The following is a 25,917-nucleotide window of genomic DNA, read 5'->3' as shown; positions in this document are numbered from 1 at the left end:
CTACGTGCATTAAGGTTGGCATGCAGGAAGGTCGACAGGGTCATTAGGTTGACACAAGCATTAGGTAGACATGGGGGTTTGTCCAAAAAATTTGTCCTGAATTTCGACACAGTCGACATGGACACTGAAATGTAGCACTGCATGCGCTCGCCATGCTTGGGGCACGATGCCTCGCTACGCTTGGCACACTATTTTATTCTCTGACCATGCCCTAGTGATGGGAGGGTATGAAATACCGCCTGTCGGCACATGTCGGCTCAAAAAAAATGTGAAAATCCCCAGGTTGACCTTTTGACTGGCAACCTTCCCATGTCGACCTACAGTCATGTCGACCTAAATGCACGTTGACCTAATGGTTGTTGACCATCTGCTTGTAGACCTAGTGACCGTATCCCAGTTCAACAACAGCTGGAGCACTAAAGATTCCCCATCCCTGTCTTAACATATATAATGCAAGGTAATGGAAGGGGGAACAGCTTGCGAAACACATTTCTTCAATGCAAGGTTAACAGTCAGGAAACAGGTCCTACCAGCTCATTAAACACAGTTCATAAATGTGTGTTCATTGTATAATTTACTGTGTACATTGAAAAGAGAAGTCTCTTCAATTGCTTATTGCATATTGTGTTTTATTATTATGAAGACGATACTGATAGAGAAAAAAAAGCAATACAAGAGTGCACGTGAAAAACAAGTGTTTATTTTGGTGAAAACACAAGTAGAACTGTTGAAAAACAAATAGTGCCCCCTAATAGACACACTTCACACTTGGTTTAGCCTTCCCACTCACCCAAAAGGCAGTATGTGTCATACAAAATGCTGCATGGTATAACAGAACCATATGCTGCACAGGTAAAACTGGAATTAGGGCCCTCTAAATGAGACTTTCCTAATTCATTGTCTGTTTCCCAGCAAACCATGTTCATACATAGCAGTGTCTTCAATATGAAGGACAACTGGCTGTTACAGAGGTAGATAGAATACAATGTTCTATACCAGCGTGGAGATACAAAGGAATGTGACTGAGAATGTCAGGGCACATGGCCTAGGTGGGTAAGGCGGGAAAGGTTTTGTCCTTCATTCCAGTATGAAATGTTGTTCAAGCTAACCCCTTATTAATGATATACTTCTTCTAAAACAAGAAGTTTTAGCAATATAAATTAAACAAACATATCAGCAAAATGGAAGACAAGTTCTAAAAGGAAGAACATGTTAGTTCCAGAATATTGAAAACCATTTAGTACATATCTCTTCCAGGACTGAACTCTGTTCCTGCTGGAAACCACTACGCTTCTTTGCATAGGAAAGCTGTGATTGATAAGACATCATATACATACAAATATTACACACGTCCAATCTGTTATAGTCTATAAACTTGTTACAGATCATCATAAATTGAGGTTTACAGAAAACATTAATTCAAATGTTGATATTAACAGTAATTATATTGTGAAAGTCTGTAGATGCTAATTCGTTACATTGGGGCAGATGTATTAAGCCTGGTAAGGCAGTGATAAAGTAGAAGGCGATAACACATCAGCTGTTTTTGAAAATAATTACAGTTAGGAGCTGATTGGCTGGTGCGTTATCACTTTCCACTTTACCCGGCTTAATACATCTGCCCCATTATTTACAAACTGAAATGCGCAAATATGTTACTTGTATTTACTAATGTCCCTTTATGGAGGGCTTATAGGAAACAAGTAAATTATCCTTATAGACAGATTTGTGAAACCACATTTATGCTCAAATGTGCATAGTGTTGTAACATTTTACACAGACACTAACCCTAAACAAGTAGCCATCAACACAGACTGCATAAACACCTGCAATACTTTCTACATTAGCTATCAACTATTAACAGTGTCCCATTCAGGCCCATATATGGAAATTATTCATGGAAACCAGCCAAAGGTGCATTTTTCCTCACAGCAGTAAGGTGCCTGTTGCTTCTGCCAGCAACTCATTGCAGTTTAACAGAGACTAAGGGGCGGATATAACAATGAGTAATATGCTTTTCATTATTTGTTACTAATCTTAAATCACTGGTTGCTAATCTTTAATGGCGCTCCAATCAATCAGCTCCTGTCAGTTTTCAAACACATGACACGAGCTGATTGGTTGGAGCACCATTTTAGATGAGCAATGAGTGATAACAAGATTACTTCCCCTAAGTATGTCCCATGGCAATCTCAAACCCTCCCACCACCAGAAGAACAGAATTCCAATGTATAGGGACACTACCATTAGTTTGATGCCAATATAGCATAGCACTTGTTAGATAAACATAGAACCTAAGACTTAAAAATACTGCAATTTACTGCCAACAGCAGGATTAAAAGCATTCTAGCGATACATATATTTAACTGAAGCAAATATAATGAGTAGAAAAACAGACTTTCAGAGGCCGATTTCACAAGTTATGTATGCATTGAGAGTCTTAGGAGAACTTATTATGTAAAACAAGGTGTAGCATAAAAGCAGACTTCTTTACCTAGAATCTGCATTGGCAGGTAATAAAGGTTGGATCTGCACAACATCATTTATACATGCTCCAACTACTGCTTTGTAACAAAGATAACCTGTAATGCTGCAGAACACCAAATGATTCCAGTCTCCACATTATAATGGACAGGTTTTCAAACAGAAGGACCATTACAGGCTGCAAGCTCTTGATTGTGATCAGTTATTGGTCCTACCATTATACCCTGTTTCCCCACTTTGAGGTAGCAGTAGTAGCATCTAAGAAAGGTTGTGCAGCTTTAAGTGTTCTACACATTAAAGTCTCCTTAGGCTTCAGATAGGATTTGGATAGGTTCTCAAAAAGCGGTTAAATAATATAAAGAATGAATACAGTGAAGAGGGCCAAAACAACGTAGGAATTTAACACTGTACATTTTTTTAAAGATAATATATGTATCTCTTATGTTAGGCATACATGCTATGATTATCTGGTCATTCTGCCCTATATTGGGTGAACATGTGGGCAACCGATCTAAAATTATCAACTCAATGAAGCATACAGGATTGTTCAGCATGTCCATTTGACACAATCATTTCTATGATAGAAGTCTGCTGCAGTAGCACATACACATTTCTCCATCCTTCACATAAGGAGTGGGGAAAGGTCTCCTTCCTGGGGGTGGAGCTACAATATGGCAGCCAATACAGAGAGATCTCACAGTATATGGCCATAATATCTGCAGGGTACGGGGCTGTCAGGTAAAATGCCTCATTTTGGGCCAGATTCTCTATGCTTCAAAAGTGATAAAATAGAGTGATAAACAAGCCAATCAGCTCATGCCTGACATTTTTCAAGCACAGTCTGTGACATGGCAGGTAGGAGCTGATTGGCTGGCTGTTTATCACTCTGGATTTTATCACTTTTGAAGCTTAGAGAAACTGGCCCCTTATCTGTCCATGTATGCCTAGCATTAGGGATGTTTTGGGAATATCTGTAGGACAAAATATTTTTTTAAACAGCATGGTGAAGGAATGACATTACCTTCAAACTAAAAACAAAGTTACTTTCCTTAAGATATTTCCCAGAACTGATCACAAAATCATATATACATTAAGTAATGTTTCTATCTTCTAAGTAATTAGTTATAATAAATAAAAAAATAAAAGTTGTGTCAAAAAGGTGTCCATTAATTCACCAGCAAGTCACTAAGCACTGGTGACTCTTGTGGAGCATAAAGGCTTTATTTGAAGTCTCTGAGATAAAAAAAATTAATAATTATAATTTAAAAAAAATATTAATCTAAAACTAGCAAATAAGCAATAAATAAGGGGGTTTCTCAGAACACAGAAGGGGATCTGTTTCTGCAATTCTCAGTCTTGTGTTTCCACTGCTATTCCAACATGAGCATGGCGTATGGTGCGGCCATGTAACTTGTACCCATCTTGCTGTACAGTTGCCACGCTCCCTGGTCTCCTGCCCTCAGCAGGCACGTGACAAACTATTTCGTGGTCATAAGGGTCATAGTCACTTCCCACTGCTGCCATTTTCTGCAGTCCGTGCTTTGTGAACACACTTTGCAGTTTCCCATCAACCTTAGCTAAGGTTTCAGATAAATCCTTTATGCCCTCCTCTTTGGCTTTATCAACTGCATGCTCCAAGATGTCTGCCACCTCCACCAGATCACGGCAGAAGCTCTGGATTCCTGCAAAAAAAAAAAAAAAAAGGCTAAGCACAAAGCTACAAAGACTAAACATGCCTCAGTAAATTAGTTCTTGTTAATCATATTGAACTAAAAGGGACCTTTCAGTGGCACACAATCTACGTTATACTATCAGACTCAGGGTCCCTCTGCTACGTGTATACTTGGCGTATTTATCTCCCCTACAAGTTAGCAATAGCGAAGACTAACATTACCTTATCATGGAGTTCCCCATTAAAAATAGGGCTATAGTATATCTTAAGAGTGTAGTTTTTGCTCAAAAATAAGCAAATCTAAATACAGAAAATCCTACACACTGGGTGACTTTGAGCTGACAGTCGCTGAAAACAGCAGGTTTAAGCGGCTTTCAGCTCAAAGCCGCCCAGTGTGTACGGCCTGGCGATGAGTGGTGAGCGCTGCTGCGTGCTCCCGCACCATCGCCGGGAAAGCCGCTCATCTGCTGGTTATAAAAGCAGATGAGCGGCTTTGCATAGGTCTGCGCTATGCAAAGTCGTCCTCCCCCCTCCGACGGCGCCGGGCAGGGGGGAAGCCGGTCAGTGTGTATGCACTGAGTGGCTTTCCCCCAGCGATGAATGCTATCATTGCTGTCCCTACACACTGGGCATAGTTGCCTAGTGTGTATGGACCTTAACCCCTTGGGTGGTATGCCTGGGAAATTTCTGGGCATACCACTAATATAGGATAGGTGCGCGCCAGTGGTGTCAAGGTGTGCACCACTGGCACACCACCTCTAGAGCCCCCTGTCACACCGGCCAGCCCCCCCATCACCACTGCTCCAGCGATCGTACGCCAGAGCTCCCCTAACCACACCACTTCCCCAGCCGCCATTTAGTTTACAGCAATGACGTAGGCGGCAGGATCAGGGATGTTTGGGGCAGCTTGCCACCGCGAACATCCCCGAGCCTGCCGCCTGAGGTCACTGCTGTGACTGGCGGCTGGGGCAGCAGGGGAGCTCCTACGATCTGTGGTGGGTTTTGCTGGGGCAGGACAAATCTGCCCTGGTAGGTTTGTCCTGCCCCAGCAAAACCCACCACTCCAGGGGTTAAGGCCTACAGTTTATGCATCAATTTTGACAAATGCTGGAGGGGCGTTATTCCTCTTTAATAACACTGCTCCCTCACCAGCCACAAGTGGCGGGACCACATTCAGCCACAGCTCGGTCGTAGTCATAGCATGTGACATGACATTACTGTGAAATACATTCACAAATTGGCGTGGGGGTGTGTGTGTGTGTGTGGAGTCAACAGCCAAGGACATTTCTGTGTGCTAATTAACCTTCTCTGGATGTAAATATATGCCAAATAGACCAGTAATGTAGGTTATTTTCTTACCAAACAGCTTTGCATCTTCCACAAACTTCTGTGTTCTTTTCCTAACATTCTCAGAGTCTGCTATGGCCCTCCTGTAAGACTCCTATAAAAGAACAGAAAGAAAACTGAGCAAATAAATACACTGTGCGCAAATCCATGCTATGACTTTACCGTGGTCATTTTAATTATATATCACCCATAATATTTAGGATTATTATGATTGCAAGTCTTATTTGATGTCATGGACACGGTGTTTGATAAATGGCAGAAGCGGATTGGTTGGAACTTCATCTCGCACAATGTTATCCCTCTTCAAGCTTTGATACATACCCCACTTTGTAAGTGTAGGCTACATGGCAGCTATTCCTCACTTGAGAAAATACCACCAAGCAGAAAGAGTGTTTTAAGAGCAGGAGTGTGTATACCCATTTTAAATGCATATATTTCTATGTGTACCAGATTCTGTAACCAGACACAGACCTAACTACTCTACAAATCTTTGATCCCTCAATGTATTATTGAGACTGATGCATTGCATTAGAGAAATATGCAGATTCTGGCACTGTGGCCAAGGCTACTGCTCACATGAAGGTCCCCTGAAACATGGATCCTGCACCATGTTCCCAGTGAAATCTCTCCTGTACATGCACAAATCCCTGGAAACACAGCAGCAGCAGCACCATTCACCTGGTGATCTCAACTGTGCTGGCACCGAATTGTGCAGTAGTATAGTGTACTCTCCCCCCATTACAGATACTTCCATGTCCATCACAAAGCACTATCCTATCGCAACACTTTGAGGAGGGCCGCCATACAAAGCGATGCTAATATCATACAGACAACACCCACCACTGAGCTTTGCTTACTATCTGTGTATGGGGCATGGCCAAATACAGTACAACAGAAGGGAATGCCAGGGACCCGTGTAAATGTAGGTTGTTTTAGTGTATTTAAAGCTCCAAATACAGGTACACTGTGTGTGTGTGTGTGTGTGTGTGTGTGTGTGTGTGTGTGTGTGTGTGTGTGTGTGTGTGTATGTATGTATATTTAATTAATTGGATAACTAATATTTTAGAATGTACATATGCATATTATACTCTTTGGTGCAAAGTTTCCCAGCTCACATTCTCGGGGACTGCTAGCAGTGCATGTTTTACAGCTCTCCTTGTTGGTGCACAGGTATATTCATTACTGGCTGGCAGACTTTAAAAGATCCACTGGTGAAGCTAATTATATCAATTATGATGCTGGGGATATCTAGAAAACATGCACTGTTGTGGTTTCCCGAGGTCTGGAGTTGGGAAACACTACTTTAGTGCATCAAAGACAAACGAGGTTGGCAAATAACATAACCAGAACATTCTGATTAGCTGAGGCTGGTGTGGGACTCACTGATAGCGTCTGCACTTCTTCCTCTAGCTTGAGAGCTTTCGTCTCCAGTGTCCGCACACTGTATGACCTTGGCTCCACATTGCCATCCCCTGCGGTGGTCTGATCACCAGGACTTCTCTGCTGAGGTGCTGTACTATAAGCACACACTGCACACCTGTAATAGAGGAAGACACGTGAGACACACAGAAGCACGTCTGTACAAGCTTATAGTGTTCTTTAGAGATTTCAGTTTAGGCTCGGAACAAATTGTATTTATCTCCAGCAGGATTAAGGACTATGGCGGCATTCAATCCGGGGTCCCAACAGTTGTGACCCTGGCCCGTTTTTGGCCCCCTCCCCAGTTTATCGGCAGGCAGGATTCAATGTCCGGCATCCCGGTGTGTCTGCGAGAAAGGGCAATGGTCAAGATCCAGCTGTGATCTCGACAATCCACAGCCGTTTCTGCCAAAGCTTTTAAAGTTGGATTCGTTCTGATGAGCAGCCGCTACAAGGCTGTCGGGAAAGACAGCAAAGAATAGGCACACTTCGCTATTTCCCCCATTAGAAATATCGATGGGGATTAATACCCCACTAAATGAAGTGCATGCCAGGAGAGTGATAGCAGACTAAAGTATAAAAATAAAAAACAAGTGACTTCATTACTTGAATTCTATTTGTATAAACCATTACTTATAACACAATTCATCAATTGGTTCCTCTTATGCACTCGAGACTTTCATTACAGGAAAATGGTATTTAATAATGTGGCAGTTCATCTAATCTGTCTGATGTTTGTATTTAAATATTGTTATCCACAAGTCCTCTAAAAAGTCAAATAATGACTGCCATAACTATTCTATGTCATTCACCATACACACTTCTTTCTGCTTCTTCTATAGAAATACCACAAAAGTAACGCCATAACATTTCCCAGGATGCTACAGAACAAAACTGGGTGTAAAAGGCCAGATGAAGATGGTTTATCTCTATCGTAGATCATCCATTATTACACAAAAGTGAACAGGTCAAGAGGTGATCTGAGTGACAATGACCCATCCCCCATCCTATAGAGCCCCTGAATGAGAGTGTCTGACAATGGGCACATTCCAGAGCTGTGCAGCACAGAGATCATCTGTAATCCTATCGCTCAGCTTGCCTTTCACTTGTAATTTGTACCTATTCCCAAATCCTAAAAGAGGAAACAGAGACCGCACACGTCACCCTTTTCACCATTAAGCTTTGTGTGACTTATTGTTACTGCAGGCTGACAGCCGTTATTCACTACTCCTTACCAAGAATGTGTGGACCGCTCTCAGCGAAGTCACCAGTCAGTTTTGTTCAGTGAAAAAGCTTTAGAGCACCACCTGTGAAATAGTTTTCTTATAACTAAGGGCCTATTTATCAATGGGTTTTTCCATAAAATGATATATATGTATTTCTGCTATGTACAAAGCTAAATACAGAAAGTAGATAAACAAAAATAAACTTAGTAAAGTTATGCCCACAGAAGTCTTCTTATATTTGGTAAAGGTTAACCAATTTATTATTTAAAAGTAGTACAGCTTTATTTGCATGTAACGAACATGTTAAGCTCAAACATATATATATATATATATATATATATATATATATATATAAATATAATATAATATAATATAATATAATATAATATAATATAATATAATATAATATAATATAATATAATATAATATAATATAATATAATATAATATAATATAATATAATATAATATATATATATATATATATATATATATATATATATATATATATATATATATATATAAAAAAAAAGGGTACTTGTTTCCTAGCACGGCGCCCATCGCATACCTTAATTAGTGGTATGCAATGGGACACGATTTTCGGGTACTAAGAGCCGCACTGTACAATTTTAAAATCACATCGTATGCCATTAAAATGGCATGCGATGCGATCGATGATTTCATTGTACATGCAGCCTGATGGGTGATTAGTATGTTATATGCACCCCCATTGTTAACGCCACCGCCACTATTAACGGCAACCCAAAGCGTGGAGAGCGCAGCGAGCCCCGCGAGGGTACGCGGAATACATGTGAAGTTATACGCGTCCCCTCGTGGGGCTCGCTGCGCTCGCCACACTATACAAGATCAACTCCACGCCGATGTGGAGAGTAGGGGTATGAAAAGGTCGGAGGACGCGTACCGCTGCGCATGCCACGCTTTGGGTTGGCGTTAGTGGTGGTGGCGTTAACAATGGGGGTACATATAACATACTAATCACCCATCAGGGTGCATGTACAATTAAATCATCGTTTTGATCGTATCGCGTGGGCGCCGTGCTAGGAAACAAGTACCAAAAAAAGTATGCATCTTTAGATGCAACTTCACAGACATAATAAATATTTCTTCAGCAAGCAGTTTTTAAAACCAAACTGAATAACCACGGATTCGGCTGATATTGGTGAAGTGACCACATATTATTATTAATAAAGTTGTCCGTGGACAACGAAACGCGTCAGGCCAGGTGTTTCAAGTCTGACTTTGGGACTCAAGATTACTGATCTTATTGGACGCTAACAATACCATTTTCACTTGGACCATCTCCCCACCTTCCAATCCCCCCCAATTGGGACGACTATCTGGATACCATCAGGGATACCACCACCTGCTATTCACCGGACTGCCTTATTTAAGGACTCAGAACAAACATCCTCATTCCATCAGAATTCATTCTGGTTCTCCGGTCAGGTTTATGGACACCCGCCACTCCAGTGTTCCCCATTTCCATCTGGGAAGTCTGTGATTCATCCATTCGTGGGAGTATTCATAGGAACAAGTGAGATATTGAGCCAATTTTCAATCCCAATTTCACGAGCCCCAATCAGGCTGTACACCATTTCGATGTTGATATTATTATGCAATTGCTATTTTTTATCCTATATTTTATCTATGTTTATACAGCTATAAGAATAAATTAACATACTTTTACCCAATTGGTCATAATCTGTTATAACTGTAGTATTGTCTTAGCGCTCCACCACCCTTTTTCTATTATTATTATTTACAGTTTCTTACATAGCGCAGCATATTCCATTGCGCTTTACAATTGGAAACAACAGTGATTAAACAAACTGGGTAGATACAAACCGACATGGAGGTAGGAGGGCCCTGCTCATGCATATGGTGATTTCTTGCACTGTAATCTTTATCCTGATGAAAATGGCTATTCAACAGGGATACGGTCATTAGGTCTACAGCAACTAGGTCGACAAGTATTGGGTCGACACCACTAGGTCGACACAAGCATAAGGTTGACAGTCAAAAGGTTGACATGGGGTTTTTCACTTTTTTTGAGCCGACAGGCGGTATTTCATGCCCTACCATCCACTAGGGCGTGGTGGGAGAATAAAATAGTGTGCCGAGCGTAGCGAGGAACCATGCCCGAAGCTACTGGTCAAAAAACAGTGAGAAACCCCATGTCGACCTAGAGCCATGTCGACCAAACGATCCACACCCATTCAGCATTAGAACATTGATATATGGATATTGCTTCCTGTTGTCTATTTATGCAGAGTGCAGCCGTCTGTGTTACTTACTGACTGAACCAGTGGCGGATTGTGGGGGGGGGGGGGGGCACCTGGGCACGTGCCCCCCCCTGTCATTTATTTTGTAGCTGAGGACCAGGGCTTTCCAACGAGCCCAGCCCCGTGTCTCTAGCCCCCGGGGAACCGGAGATATCGCCTGGCAAACCTGTAACGTTTTTTCCCCATAGGATAACATGGGACCCGTCAATTCCGACCCCCACCCGATTCCGACGGCTGCTAGTTCCCGCCCTGGCATCACAGAAGCTTGTGGTTGATTTCATTCCATTCCAAATCGCTGGGCCTTCAATATGATACCAGGGTGGTCCAAATCGGTCAATCGGTTCCAGAGATATTGCGTGTAAACCGATTTTTTTATTTTTGAAATGTAATTTCATGCTGTTCATGTTCTTTGAGGACAGATTACTCTGGAACCAAACGTTCCAGTTTCACTGGACCAAAATCATTCGTAGCCCACTCAAAAGTTTTTCAATATAATACTTGTCTCATGTAAATGGGTCAGTTGGTTCTGAAGATATAGCCGGTTAAATGAGATAACTGGTTAAAGGGGGGAGTGGTGGTTTTCTCTCCCCCTCACACCAGAAAATGCAGGGACTAGGCTGGTGTAAAAGGGGCCAACCTGGGAATGCATTTTCTGGTGTGAAAGGGGTATTATTTCAAATAGCCGGGACCTGCAGTGCTCTGAATACAGCCAGGCTCTGCCACTGTCAGTGGCTATCACTTCTGCCTGGCGGGGGCTGTCCCCCATTTACCACGAGCATGTATTCCTCCTTGGCAATGAGCATGTAATCCCACATGGCAATGATCATGGAACCTCTGGCAATGAGCATGGAACCCTTGGCAATAAGCATGTAGAGAAGCAGCACTTATGTAGTATAATTTTTAATAGGCATTATGGTGTTTGGCATAACACATAATGGACATAATGGCTTGTAACTTAACGTGTAATGGACATTATGGTGTAAATGTTTTATGCGAGCCTTTGGTGGACAATGTCCCTGTTTATGAAGTGTATTGTGAATTTTGGCTTAATCTGTGTGGCATTATGTAAATTCTGGCTCAATCCATGTGGCATTATGTGAATTTTGTCTCAATCCGTGTGGCATTATATGAATTTTGGCTCAATCCATGTGGCATTATGGGAATTTTGGCTCAATCCGTGTGGCATTATGTGAATTTTTTCCCAATCCATGTGGCATTATGTGAATTTTGGCTCAATCCATGTGGCATTATGTGAATTTTGGCTCAATCCATGTGGCATTATGTGAATTTTGGCTCAATCCATATGGCATTTTATGCATTTGGCTCAATCCGTGTGGCATTATGTGAATTTTGACACAATCCATTTGGCATTATGTGAATTTTGGCTTAATCCGTGTGTGTTATTATGTAAATTTTGTCTCAATCCATGTGGCATTATGTGAATTTTGTCTCAATCCATGTGGCATTATGTGAATTTTGACACAATCCATGTGGCATTATTTGAATTTTGTCTCAATCCATGTGGCATTATGTCAATTTTGGTTCATTCCATTTGGCATCATGTGTAAGGGGCAAGTATAATGGGGTCTAGTATTTTGTTGCATAATGTGTAGAAGTTGTATATGGTGTTGACACGCCCCCTGTTGAGTGGCCACACACCCTTTTCCAGAGCGCGCCTTTGGCGCGCGCACAACTACATCCTTCACTTTTGTCGCCATGGTGGGCCTGCGTACTTTAAATGCCAGGGCCTATTTTTAATTCCATTCCCACCCTTTCCTGACGCTCTCTTAGCATGTACAGATGGGTCTTTTCCCATCTTTGCAGGGGATGGCGCTGGCGTCGCCAGCCGCCATCCCCCGCCAGCGACATGGCGATGATGAGAAGGGGACGCGCGCGCACGAGCGGCGCGCGCGTCCCCTTCCGACGGCGCTTCCATTCGTTCCCCCGGGTCCCCGCCGGCTTGCCGGCGGTAACCCGGGGTCCCCGCCGCCTGCCCGCACCCCCCCTAACCCTGTCCGTCTCCCTGAGGCGGAGACGGACAGGGTTTCCGTCGCGCTAGCGACGGAGACTGAGACGCGCGTGCGCGTGAGACGCACGCGCGTCTCAGTCTCCTCGCTGGCGAGTCGCCAGCGTGTACGTTCTGGCGACCCGCCAGCAAGGATGAACACCAGCACATACTGTACACTGGCACCACTAACACCGCCCCTCCCCCACCCAAACCCTTTTTTATCATGGTGCCCCCCCTGTCATTTTATCCTGGATCCGCCCCTGGACTGAACCAGCTGGTTAGATGAGGAGTTCCCATGTACAGAGCCTAATTCAGCCCTTATAGCAAAGCTTCAATTTTTGCAAATGGACAAAACCATGTTTCACTGCAGGTGAGGCTTATGTGTGCAAAGAGAACTGAAATGTAGATTGCAGTGTGTAAAGAAGACCGTATTTACCCTACACAGAAACAAAATATTTCACCCAAATCTAACTAAAGGGGCATACACACGTTGAGATGTGTGCCAAGCGTTTTTGCTAAGCTATTTAGGGTAGGCGATTTCCTGGTGTTTAGATCGCCCATACACATGCAGATATGTGTGCGAAGCAGGGTAGTGGTTCAGGATTCTGTAGACCGCGATCGCTCATTCGGTACACACAGGGCGATATGCAGTTAATTGCTAAGCAAATTGACTAGATTTCGACTACATGCACTGACGTAACTAGCGTGCGATAGCGACGTGCTGGACCGTGCATCAACCTTCACACGGGGCCATACACAAGGAGCGATCTGTGCTTACTTTCTAAGCAATCTAGTCGGTTCACTTAGAAAAAAGTACAAAATTGCTCCGTTTGTATGGCCCTTAACTCTCTCTGCACATGTTACATCTGCCCCACCTGCAGTGCAACATGGTTCTATACATCTGCAAAAATTGCAGCCATGCTAATAGGTCTGTATTAAGCCCAGTGTGTACTCAGCAATCCAACCATGCCTCCCAGCGCTGTACACAGAACACGTACTCAGGGATGCACTAAGATGCACTAAGCCTGATAGTTATAATGTGGTGATAAAATGGAAGGTGATTAAGCATCAGCCAATCAGCTGTGTTTAAAAACTGGCAGTTATGAGTTGATTGGCTGATGCTTCATCACCTTCTACTTTACATCTGCCCCTCATTCACATGAGTTTCAGTTGATAGTTTACAAAATTATCTCACACAGCCTGAAACCAATAGAAGGGATATAATTGGCTGTGGGATTTTCAGTGGCATTTTAGCTCCCTTGTAAAGTGTTCATACCTATTCAATTATATTGGGTCGTAAGCCCCATGGTTAATTGAATTCCTTTAATATTATTATTAATATTATAATTTTTTTTTACTTCGGGAAAAAAAAACAGAGGAAAGCCATACAGCCACAAGGATAGGGCACTAGTTGGACTTGAACTTATGACCCCGCATCTGATTGCATCAAGTGGTGCCCAGTGCAGCACCCGATGTCGCAAGCCATCTGTGATGGACATCGGGTGCTGTGGGGTACTACCTGGCTGGGGACCGAAGCTGTCAGGAGGCGGGACTCAGCAGTGGCAGCATATGACTTTGAAATACTGGACGGCCCTCTGATTGGCCAAGGCTGCTGAGACTGAGAGCTCTCTCAGAGCCAAATCAGCAGCCTCACATTCAGGCGGCCACTGATTGGCTGAGAGAGCTCTCTCTCAGCGGCCTCAGCCAATCAGAGAGCCGCCCAGTTTTTCAAGTCATCTGCTGCCGCCAAGTCCCGCCGCCTGAAAGCTCCATCGCACTGGTCCCCAGCTCCCGCTAAGGTACCGGCTCGCGCTCCGCATCCCTGCCCCGCTCCCGCAGCTGATTGCATTTGAGCAATCACATGTGGTTAAAAACCACATGCGATTGCTCATGCAATTTGATAAATATTATGTGCAGCTCATAATATTTATCGATTCGACGGCGTGCCTGTGCATCGCGTCGAATGTCAGCTTAAAAATGCATGCAATCATTTGATTTATCGTCCAGATGTGGCCGAAATCGAATGATTGCATGCAATATCTGACATATGTATGGGCAGCATTAGACCCAAACTCTAACCTCCACTCCTGTAGCCTAGTCATTACCCTCTGCTGCCTGCATTTCAAGGTTGCGGACATCATTACTAGTGACACTATGGGCGGTATTCAATGAGAATACCTGCGAGGTGCAGCGAATCCTTTTTAGGATTCACTGCACATTCGCCACGTTCCGGAGCCGGCGGGCTCCGGTATTCAACGTGTCAGGGGCTCGCTGCCCCTGACTGGCGAATATGAGCTCCTGCGGCGATTGCCGCAGGGAGCCTGAGGACGGTGGCAGGCAGAGAGATGGAAGTCTCTCTGCCTGCCCCAGAACTTTGTGGGGGGGGAGGTGGGCTCCCCGGGTGCCAGGCAGCACAGGCTGCCCCCCGGGGGTGCCAGCAGGGGACCGTATATTCACTATACCCGATCGTAACGATCGGGTGCAGTGAATATATGAATATGTAATGAGCGTCTCGGCTCCGGCGCCCCCTGCTGGCTGCTGTGTAAAAAAAAATATATATATTTTAAATTAAATATATATTCATGTGCTTACAGCACATGAATAAAAATAGCATGCCCCTCCTCAGAATAAAATTCCTGATTTTTTGACACCAAATGTAAAAAACAAAACACTTTATTTTAAAAGTTCACATCCCACTTCACCATAAAAACATAGCGATTGCTACTCGGTGAATCATGGTGAAAAAAACCTTGAAATGTATTCGCCATGTGGTCATTGAATAGGGTGATTCACCGTTTTAGTCAGAAATTCGCCAAACAGCACAAATTCGCCATAAAAACATGGCGAATCAGGCTCATTGAATACCGCCCTATGAGTACACCCCATGTTAATCACTGTGCCATTTATTATAACTGTGGTCGAAAGAAAGGCTTATAATAGGTTCAACTTTATATCCTTCTTATAGTATTAAAACTGTTGTTCCATAAAATGATTTCATGCTACCAGCAAATTGCAATCTACTACATCCAATGGATTATAAAAAAGAAAGAAAAATAAATTGACAATATTTGTTATCTTAAGCAAATAGTTTAAGATTTTTGTAAAGCAAATAAAGGAGTGCCTCTCCTCAGTAGGAAGAGTGTTATAAATCTCTGACTGGACTACGTGATGGGGAGAAGGCATGGAATGGATTCTGAGGGGAAAACACAGCCCACACATCTCTCCCCTCCCTCTATATTACACACTGCAGATAGAGAAGCAAGAGCAGCTGGTGAAACTAGCAATGAAATCACGTGTATGAAGGGAAAAAAGACTGAGCCTTACAATCTGCTTATGGCATATATACAATTTTCCAAAATGAGAGATTAGAAGGTTAAAAAAATTACGTAACCAGTTTAAAAAAGTTTCCTGCCTAGTATTCTACATTCCCTGTGTCAGCAAATCAAACCACTGAGCATAGGGCCACAGTCGCTCCCCCCCTCCCCTCAATCGTACGCCGGAGCTCCCGGGCCCTGCCGTTACCCAGCCGCAGTTCACAGGTTACAGGCTCAGGGATGTTCGGGAGGACTCAGGCGTCCGAACTCCCGAGTCCCTGCGATGAACATCCCCGAGCCTGCCACCTGCTCACTACAACTAATGGCGGTGGGGGCAGCGGCAGGGGAGCTCTGGTATATGATCGCCGGAGCGACAGGAGGGGAGAGGAGAGCGGCCACTGGGGGGTTCCCGGACAGATGATGCGCCAGTGGCGCACACCTTCAATATGGTGGTATGCCCAGAAATTTTCCAGGATACCCACTGCGGCAGCGCAGCTGAGCCCAGAAAATTTTCGAGCATGCCACTCAAGTGGTTAAAAGTCGGTGGGTAGCGTTCAATTAAGCACATGCATTGTTTCTGCATTTAAGGATCATTATATAGGCTGTGTGCATTATATTTTTCAAGTGCATAATTTTAAAGTGTGGCATAATTTAAACATAACTGCAGCATTATACTCGCGTTACACTGAAATGAAACATAAGTACAGAAAACAACAACAACAACTCTGAAAATCTGAAAAAGGACTACTTTGAGGGAGTTCACTTTTTCCTCACAACATACTACTCCTGCCTGTTTTATCTGGATATTCAGCCATAATAACACCATTTAGCAAAAAAGCTTTGACTATCACTGATAATGCTTGTATTTGCACTGTCAGTTTAGAAAATGCACAGCTGTACCTCTAATGACTCCACCTCTCCTGCTCTTCCATTGACAGTATGTGTCTCATGATTCTGTTCTCGGTCCTCTTCTTTATCTATCTAGAAGTGTCCTCTGTATGAGCTCATTTGCTCACTCAACTACCAATATCACATCTATGCTGATAATACTGAAATCTACCACTCCTCTCCTGATCTCTCGCCATATATCCTCATATCTCCAACTGCCTCTCTGCTATCTATACGCTTTTTTAGACCTAAAATATGGAAGACTAAGCTGATCTTCTTCCTACCCTCCTGCATAAAACTCAACCATCTCTAACCCTAACCTTCTGTTTATGCACACTGCTACCCCTTCTGTGTCACCCCTGTCTGTCTAACCCTAATGGTTTCAGTGTCCTGTCCCCTGATGAAACTATCCTTATTTACCATGTATTTGTCCTAAATTGTGTTGTCCTGTAATTCATTATCTGTTTTTGTTCATTTGTGTATTGTTAGGCGCTGCAGAACCCTTACGGCGCCATATAAATAAACAATAATAATTTAAAAGACAATTTTACCACAAAAAAGTGATAGGACATAACTTCCATACATACAAAAATAGAGCATAAGTTTGGATTCGGAGTATACATTTAAATAAGTCTGATGTCCATCGAGTTTCTCCCTATGCAATTCTTCTGATGACATATTCTAAAGTCACCGACCTGACCAAAGTCTACCTAGTTTTGCTAATTAACAGGGAACATTAGAAGAGCCATACATAGCAATGTGTGAACAGTGAATAAAACACTCCCATCTGACACCAATAAATAAAGTCATTACCCAGCATTTACTACCAGGGTGGTCAAGACAGAAGATAAAGGAGTATCATCATACACTGATTAAAGTGATGTGGAAGAGGTGTGTGCTATGTAAATAACTGAGATATATATATATATATATATATATATATATATATATATATATATATATATATATATATATATATATATATATATATATATATATATATATATATATATATATATATATATATATATATATATATATATACACACACACACACACACACACACATTCAGGGTGCACGGAAACTTTTCCAAATACTATCAATTAGCAGCAGAGTGTCACATTATTAGAATGTGCCTAGAAAGACAGTATTCTGAGTATTGATGAGAGTCAAGTGTGATGTAAAGTGTGTTTCATTGTTTATCAAACAGCCACAAGCCAAAGTTGTTGCAAACATCCCTGACAGGAGCTGGGGACCACTAAGGCAGCTGATTGGTCTCACACAGATGCAGTTTTATTGACCTGAATAGGGGGTGTGAATTGGAACATGATATATGGCTACCTCACAATGACAACTTAATATAAGCAGCGTTAAAATACAATAGAAAAAGGGCATCATTCCTGTGATAATTCAGAATCACCTTATTGTACAATGAGAATACAGAATATACAGCAGTGTCGTAGCTTAAACTCGTGGTAAGACTATCTGATGCAATACCGACATAGCAGAAACTTCCACTCTGGGAAGCGAAAACAGAGAGTTGCTTTAAAAAATAAATATATATATAAAATTATATAATCGACCCCCTCCCCCCCAAGTGCATTTTTGGGGTTCTTTAGGATTAGAATTCCACAAGCGCAGTTATATCCAACACTATGGCCCTTATTCTGGTTGACTTGCAAGGTTGCAAATTAGCGGCCTTGCGAGTCCCCCCAGATACCGCCCGTCGGTATGCCTGCCCCCCATGGGATCACCCATGAAACTCTGGGCCTTCCAATGAATATCCTGGGCCTCCACCCCACGCCCGCACTCTTGGGTGCATGCGCCCCGTGGCCGCATGCGCAGAAAGATGCAAAACATTGGCCCCCCTTGTACCGAACTAATTAGAATAGCCCCCTATATGAGGGGGACTGAGGCAGTTAATTACAATTCATATGGCCTGTGGCAAACATGAAATCAAGAGCAGCACTGATATATGATTGTGCACTACATGGGTAAAGTGGTATAAGTGCACGATAAGTGTGCAGGTACTGCTGTTCCCCGATATATGAATGTGTAGAAATGTGTTACATAAGAGAGGCGCCATGCACTCCCAGTGCTGCCATCTACAAGATAGTGCACCAATAAGACCGGTAATGTGTGCAGGGTCAGTGACACTGACCAATCAAGACACAAACCACTATTAATTTTAACAACTGCAGGTGCAACCTGGCTGCTGGTTTCAGGCCACACAGGAGATCTTATGCATTCCCAGTGGAGCTAGCCGGGAGGTAAGACACTAAAGTGCTGTGGCAGCAACTGACAAATGGAGGAGTTTCCATTTCCCAACTCCAGCATACTAGAGGTTAATGTCTTGTTGGTAGCGTTCCCTGCATCACCTCAGTAAATATCTTCTGCTTTAGTACATCTACCCCTGAGACACTGGGGTCTATGTACTAAACCTTGGAGCGCAGTAAAGTAGACAGAGATGCATGCCTCAGTGCTCATAGAAAAAGTACAGAATCAGATGTTTCAGGGGGGGTTTGGAAAAAGCCACAGCTGCACCTGTATCCGAGAATCAGGCCCACAATGTGCCACAATGCAGACTCCTGGGTATCCAAATATAGGCTATATAGCTTAGCCATATACATTTGCTACTACACAAGGCTTTAGCATGTAATTGGGGGAGAATTCACATAACAGTTTATTTACAGTTTCTTATATAGCGCAGCAGATTCCATTGCGCTTTACAATGGTAGACAGTGATGAAACAAGCTGGGTAATTTACCTTGGTAAGTTACCTGATAATGAAAGAGACTCAGGGATATTATATGGCCCACTCAGCCGCACTGCCCCGCCACAAGTTCCATCCCCACCTGCCCCCTCCACACCCCAATAGCCCTTCCTTTTCCAGCCTTTTGACCTTTGTAACTTAGAGAATAAATAAAGTTTTTACATCTATATTCTTTTTTTTTTCACGTAACTTAGGAGGTACAATTATAAGCATACCATACCTTAAAATAATTGTCTTCTACTCTAAGACTGTTTATTATGTCTAACACAGCAAAGTATTCATTATCAGAGCAAAGGTCTCCACTGCCTTTTGTTCATTATCAAAAATACATTACTATATTGGTTTGAGATCTAGATCCATACAGCCATTAATGCCTCGATATGGAAGTGAAGAAATCAACTGTTCTAAGAATCCACTTACTGACAATGAATGAATATTTATAATTAATGTGACAGCCTGCAGGAAGTGAGAATCCTAACTGGGACAGGAAGCATTTAATGACAAGCTCATAACACATATATACCACATACTCAAGTGTCAAGTATAAATATTTACAGTAGACTAGCTGAAAGAGATAAGAATTAGGTCTGTCCTTTAAAAAAACAAAACCCACCAGACTACACTAGATAATGAGGACTGGGAGAATTTCAATGTCACTCTTCCAATTATCTCTCTATATAAATTAAGCTTTATCTTTGAGCAATTACAGTGTGTTAAGAGTGTTTTATTGTGTTAATTGTAACTATTTTGTATTGTAATTGCCTATCTCCATGTACATAGCTTGGAACTGAATTGATGGCTGTCACCAATGTGTTCTTCTCAGATGCGTATCTTTGGGAACAATGGCTTGTTGAAACAATTAAGCCAGGGGCGATTTCATCAAATATCCCTGGCAATATGGTTGCTGAGCGACCATATTGCCAGTGATTTCATGTGCTGTGGGAGATAAATCGATAGGAGCTCGCTCCCATGGCCAGCCCTTCATGGTCGCAGGAGCATGCTCCTCCGATTATGGGTAAAAAAAATCGCTGGTCGCTGGTGCACAATGCACTGTGCACCAGCGACTTCTAGTCAAAATGAGGTATGCCGTGTACACACGGGGGCGATAGGGGCTATAATCGCTGGGAATATGGTCGCCTGCCAGTGATTGGAGTGTGCACCAGCGATATAGTGCGCTCCCGTTTTCTGCCCCACTGTAATCGCTGGTCGCAGGAGCTTGCTCCTGCGACCAGCTAATTACCTCTGCGGCTCCCCCAGCAGAGGTTCCTTTTCATCAGCGACCATCTCTGGTCGCTGATGAAAAGGAGAGACACTGAGCAATATATTGCTCAGCAATATATCTCCCCCCCCCCCCCCCCCCCCCCGTGTGTACGCACCTGTAGAGACAGAATAGCTTGCAATTTTCATCCAAAATTGCTGATGAAAACGGTAAACTGAGCAATATATTACTGAGAGATATTGCCAGTACACTGAGCAATATATTGCTGAGCGATTTTAAGCCAAAATTGCTCAGCGACCAAACCGCACCGTGTGTACACAGCTTTACAATCAAAAAAGGAGAATGTAATTTGCTGTAAAGCTGGACACAAAAATTGGTAAGCTCATTATCAGAAAACTAGAACAGAATCCCTGTGTGTGGCCTACACTGACCACCAACAACCAGGGAACAAAACAACGTTTGTTCTTTGGTGAAAAAAAAAAAAAAAAACTATATGGCCTGGGCAGTATATTTTTAGACTGACCAACCAGATGTTTGGTCAAACAATTAGTGTGAACACCCTGTGGTGACTAGGAATGCTTAAAGTAAAGAGGGGTTGGAATATTTCCCTGCTATACCTGCAATTCTAATGATGACATAGCCAGAAATGTCATCAACATCTTACTGTATTTACAAAGCACTGGATATTGCCAGTTTTAAACATGCTTTCTTCATAGGAGATACAGTCACTAGGTCTACGAGCAGGAAGGTCGACATGGGTTAGGTCGAGAAGGTCCTTAGGTCGACACATGGGGTTTTTCACTTTTTTTTTTTAGCCAACATGCCCCACCATCCACTAGGGCGTGGTCGGATAATAAAATAGTGTGCCGAGCATAATGATGCACCATGCGAGGGGACGCGGTGCTATGTTCCAGTGTCCATGTTGATTGTGTCGACATTCGGGTCAAAAAAAAAAAAATCATGTCCACCTAACATGTCGACCTTCGCCATGTCAACCTAGTGGCGTTGACCTAGTTCAGGTCTATCCAATGATTCATACTCCTTCATAACAACCAAAATACTGAAGCATTTTATACAAATGAAATTGATCCAAAAACGTTTCCATTTTCCTTCCTAATCTTTAAAAGCATCAATACAGATTAAGTAAACTATAAATTAACACAATTTTTAAAATAAATAAAAAATGCTTTCCTTCATACCTGATATAACACTATACAGGATATTTTCATCCGTATATATTATAAATACAAGAAGTTGATACCATGGTTAAACTCCTGTCTTGAAACACTATACTATTATTCAATACCAGGCATTTTTTTTTTCTTGATCATTGGACCACAAGACCATGCATGCCTGCACGGTTATGTGCATTTTACATGCACGATAGTTTATGTCTGACAAGGAAATTATTATTTTAGGTCCATTTGGTCAAGCTTGGAGGATGAATGATGTCCCTGCGCATGTGCCAGTGGTACCAGATAGTACTCTGGAGCAGAGAGCAGGAGTCTGGATTAAGGGCAGAGGTTGGTGGGAGGCTGGTTACTCAGACATGGACTCTGAGACTGGTTCCGATGGGACAGACATGAGCACCGGGGTGGTACTGATGGGCTAACTCCGGACTAGTATTGGAGCAGGGGTTCTGTACATCTGACTGATAGCGGTAAACTGGGGATGGATGAATGGAGTAGCTAGCAACCCTCCTCTAATATTTCTACCTTCCACTGTGCTGCCAGTGAGCTTGGGTTTGGAGGGGCCTAGATCACACATTTTAACCGGTTTCAAACACTAGGGTCCAGTAACCTGGCTACACCTGGCTAGTACCCCCGCAGCGCTACCTGTCACCTCTCCCGTCACTCAGTGGGTGGTCAACATTGCTGCTGTTGCCATGGAAACGGCTGAATCAATAGTTTTATGCACCCCCATAAAAACCGATCACGCAATGTGCTGTCTGTATATTGAGTACGAAACCCTCCGTATGGTGCCACCCTGTGCTGGCAGCGCTCACCTGCTGTGCCGGGCTCCGTGTGACCATAGTAATCGAGCTTGGGTCGCAGCGGCGACGCTCAGCCTCAGTCCTGCCATATTCCCTTCTCTCCCGTCTCCTCGCCGTGTGAGGTTCTGGGGTCATCACACCACGCACGCGCCTCCACAGCCAGACCCACACAGCCCAGCGGCCAGCGGCCAATAGGCAGGAGGGGCGTGCTGAACTACAACTCCCACAATCCGCCGCTGCAGCACAGCCTTCGTCGGGTTCTATTTGCGCACAAGCAGCTGACTTAAGGGGTTTATTTAATAAAATGATAGTTCTTATTGTATATGAGATGTTGCTATGGGCAGCCAATCAGATTCTATCTATTATTTTTTACAAGGTGCTCATAAAAAGTAGATTCTGATTGGTTGCTATGGGCAACATCCCCTCTTCAATAGAACTCCCATTTTATAAACCCCAGGTGCAGGGACGGATTGGGGATTAAAGTGGCCAGTGCTTTCAAAATCAGAAGCGCTTCCCGCACCACCTCCGGGGCGGATAGCGATAGTTATTTCCAGGTCACTGCAGGGACCCCACCAACTTAATTCTCAGCGCCGCAGGGACCGCTAGGGACCTCTATGAACGCAGGTACCCCCGAGCCGCACGGACCCTGCTGTCCGCTCCTGCCAGCTCCCACAAGGAGGGGGGAGCTGGGGGAGTAACAATAGCGCCCACAGACCCCCGGCGCCTCCCAGCCATCGTGGGGGCTGCGGCACTATAGTTACGCCACTGATTGGTGATAAGATACACTAATTCCACAATGAGAGAGCTTTCAGCCAATCACTGGCTTCCCATTCATTTGTATTGTTTTTTTTCCCTGGCTTGCAGTGCAGAGTGAATGAGTCCCCGATCCTCCTGCCCAGCTCCCTCGTCTGTTCACCGACATCCACCCCCGCGCGCTGCCTCTGTGTCCCCAGCCCGGCTCTCCAACGCCCCCCCCCGCCCGCTGCCTATTTGACAGCTTACTATGCCCGGCCCCTCCCCCGCTGATTCTGCCCGGCTCTCCCTCTGCAGCTCCCCGGGAGTTTCATATGATAAATCACATGGCGATTTATCATATGCAAAACTTGGCACATCAAGTGCCTCATCATGTGTGAAACCTCCCGGAGAGCTGCCGGGGAAATCAGGTCCGACTTGTCCCTAGAACAAGTCGGGCTAATGTATGGGGGCCACATGTGGTAAATCGCAAGCGATTTATCACATGTAAATTTGGCTTATCAAGTGACAAATTGTATGTGAGCCTCCCAGGGAGCTGCCGGGCGACTCACAGGAGAATTGGGTCCGACTTGTCGGCCTAATGTATGGGGGCCTTCAGAGAAGTACCCTGATTCCCACATAAGTCATGTCAGCACATTCCAAAAATACGGCATTCAGCGCATTAGTGGGTTGGGCTCCCGCATTCACACACCCCCCCCCAGTCAACAGATTATCAGTCAGGACTCATGCAGACCACTCTCTCCAGTCAGCAAATTAGTGGGCCAATGCTTCTGTCCCCCCCCGCCCCCACCCTGGTCAGAAGAATAGTGGGGCATAGTTTACATTTATTTACACAAATCCACATAGGCCTGCTGCATTATTCTGCATTCCTGCTTAAGGAATCTCTGAGTTCTCCTTAACCCTAGACAGCAGCCATGTTCCTTCCCTGGCTATCAACACATCCTCCTCCTCCTCTCTCTTTCTCTCTCTATTCCCACCCTCAGTGTTCAGCAGGGCATAGCTACTGACCCTGACTCATCTCCCCTCCCACCCCACCCACCGCGAATAAGCACATTGGCAGGGCGCGTTAACGCTGGTATAGTTACCTACCCATCAACAGATTACTAGGCTTTGAGAGGGAAGCTTGCATTACTGCTCATTGAGAGGGAAGCTTGCATTACTAAAGTGAAGCTTGATTACTTAAGTGAGTTGGAAACTGAAGCAGGTGAGTTAGAATACTGAAAAAGGTGAGTTTGAACACAGTCTAAATTTTCATATTCTGTTTTATTGTAATTTATTCATCTTCTTTCTATCCTATTGTATCTATATTTTTCCAACATTGTATGTCATTTTTACTCATTCACTATTATTTTCTCTTATCTTTGCCACACATTTATCGCACCCTGTTTCCCTCTTCACGCCTGCTCACATTTGCCTCACTTCTGACCTTCTCTGTTCCCTTCATCCTCTCACTTGTTGTTGTTTCATACTTAATTGGATTACTCAATCAACCTGATTTTACCCACTGGTCTCCTCTCTGACAGTAGTTCCTTGCCTGTTACCTTCTCTCTCACTCTGTTTTCTACCAAATTTACTACAGACGCTGTCTGTCCTCCCAAATCCCTCTGTCTGCTTTCACTAACCTACCCTCTCACCTTCGGTTCCTCATGGCTGTTAATCTCTCAACTTCACTTTCTCCAACTGCTCCTCCCCCCTCCCATCCCATACCTATCCTGACCACTCGCCCCCGCACCCCCACCCTCCCAATGACCCCCCCTCGCTTCTGCAATCCCAAAAACCTTATCCACATAAATACACAACCCACCCCCCCTCTTTCCTGTGCACTATGGAACGCCAGATCCATCTGCAACAAACTCCCTGCCATCCATGACCTATTCATCTCTAGAGCATTCCACCTCCTTGCTATCACCGAGACCTGGCTCTCCACCTCTGATTCTGTCTCTCCAGCTGCTCTCTCCCACGGTGGCCTCTCTTTCTCTCACACTCCCAGGCCTGACGGTCGCCAAGGTGGCGGTGTGGGTTTTCTCCTCTCAGCCTCATGCACCCACAGTGTCATTCACCCTGAACCCTCTCTCCTTTTCTCCTCCTTTGAGTCTCACTCTATCCGTCTATACTACCCCTACCACCTCCGTGTCGCTGTAATCTACCGCCCCCCTGGCCCTATCTCCCAATTTCTTGACAACTTCGCCGCCTGGCTTCCACACTTCCTCTCCTCTGACCTGCCATCTGTCATTCTTGGTGACTTTAACATCCCCTTGGATAACCCCGCTGATCCTGGCACCTCCAAACTCCTCTCTCTCTGCTCCTCTCTTGGCCTATCTCAGTGGACTACCTCTCCCACCCACATCCAAGGACACTCCCTCGATCTCGTCTTCTCTCGCTCTTGTTCCCTTACTGACTACACTACCTCAGCTTTTCCTCTTTCTGACCATCACCTCATCTCCTTCTCCCTCACTGCTTCCCCCTCTCCCACCCCCCCTCCCAAGCGCATTGTCTCACGGCATAACGTCAACACACTT

General features: G+C 44.0%; 1 protein-coding gene across 1 annotated transcript; it reads right to left on the bottom strand.

Annotated features, from left to right (window-relative positions):
* Nucleotides 1-680: 680 nt before the first annotated feature.
* GRPEL2 (GrpE like 2, mitochondrial) lies at nucleotides 681-22,865 on the bottom strand. Its single transcript, XM_083182007.1, has 4 exons — nucleotides 22,658-22,865; nucleotides 6,887-7,040; nucleotides 5,516-5,597; nucleotides 681-4,166 (listed from the first exon to the last, which is right to left on the bottom strand). Exons 1-4 carry the CDS (start codon nucleotides 22,732-22,734, stop codon nucleotides 3,835-3,837), a joined length of 645 nt encoding a protein of 214 aa, XP_083038133.1. The 5' UTR covers nucleotides 22,735-22,865; the 3' UTR covers nucleotides 681-3,834.
* Between the last annotated feature and the right edge of the window lie 3,052 nt (nucleotides 22,866-25,917).

This window comes from Crinia signifera, chromosome 4 (assembly GCF_055691185.1).
Source record: "Crinia signifera chromosome 4, ASM5569118v1, whole genome shotgun sequence".
Taxonomy (NCBI): domain Eukaryota; kingdom Metazoa; phylum Chordata; class Amphibia; order Anura; family Myobatrachidae; genus Crinia; species Crinia signifera.
This window is presented reverse-complemented; position numbering and strand designations above follow the sequence as displayed.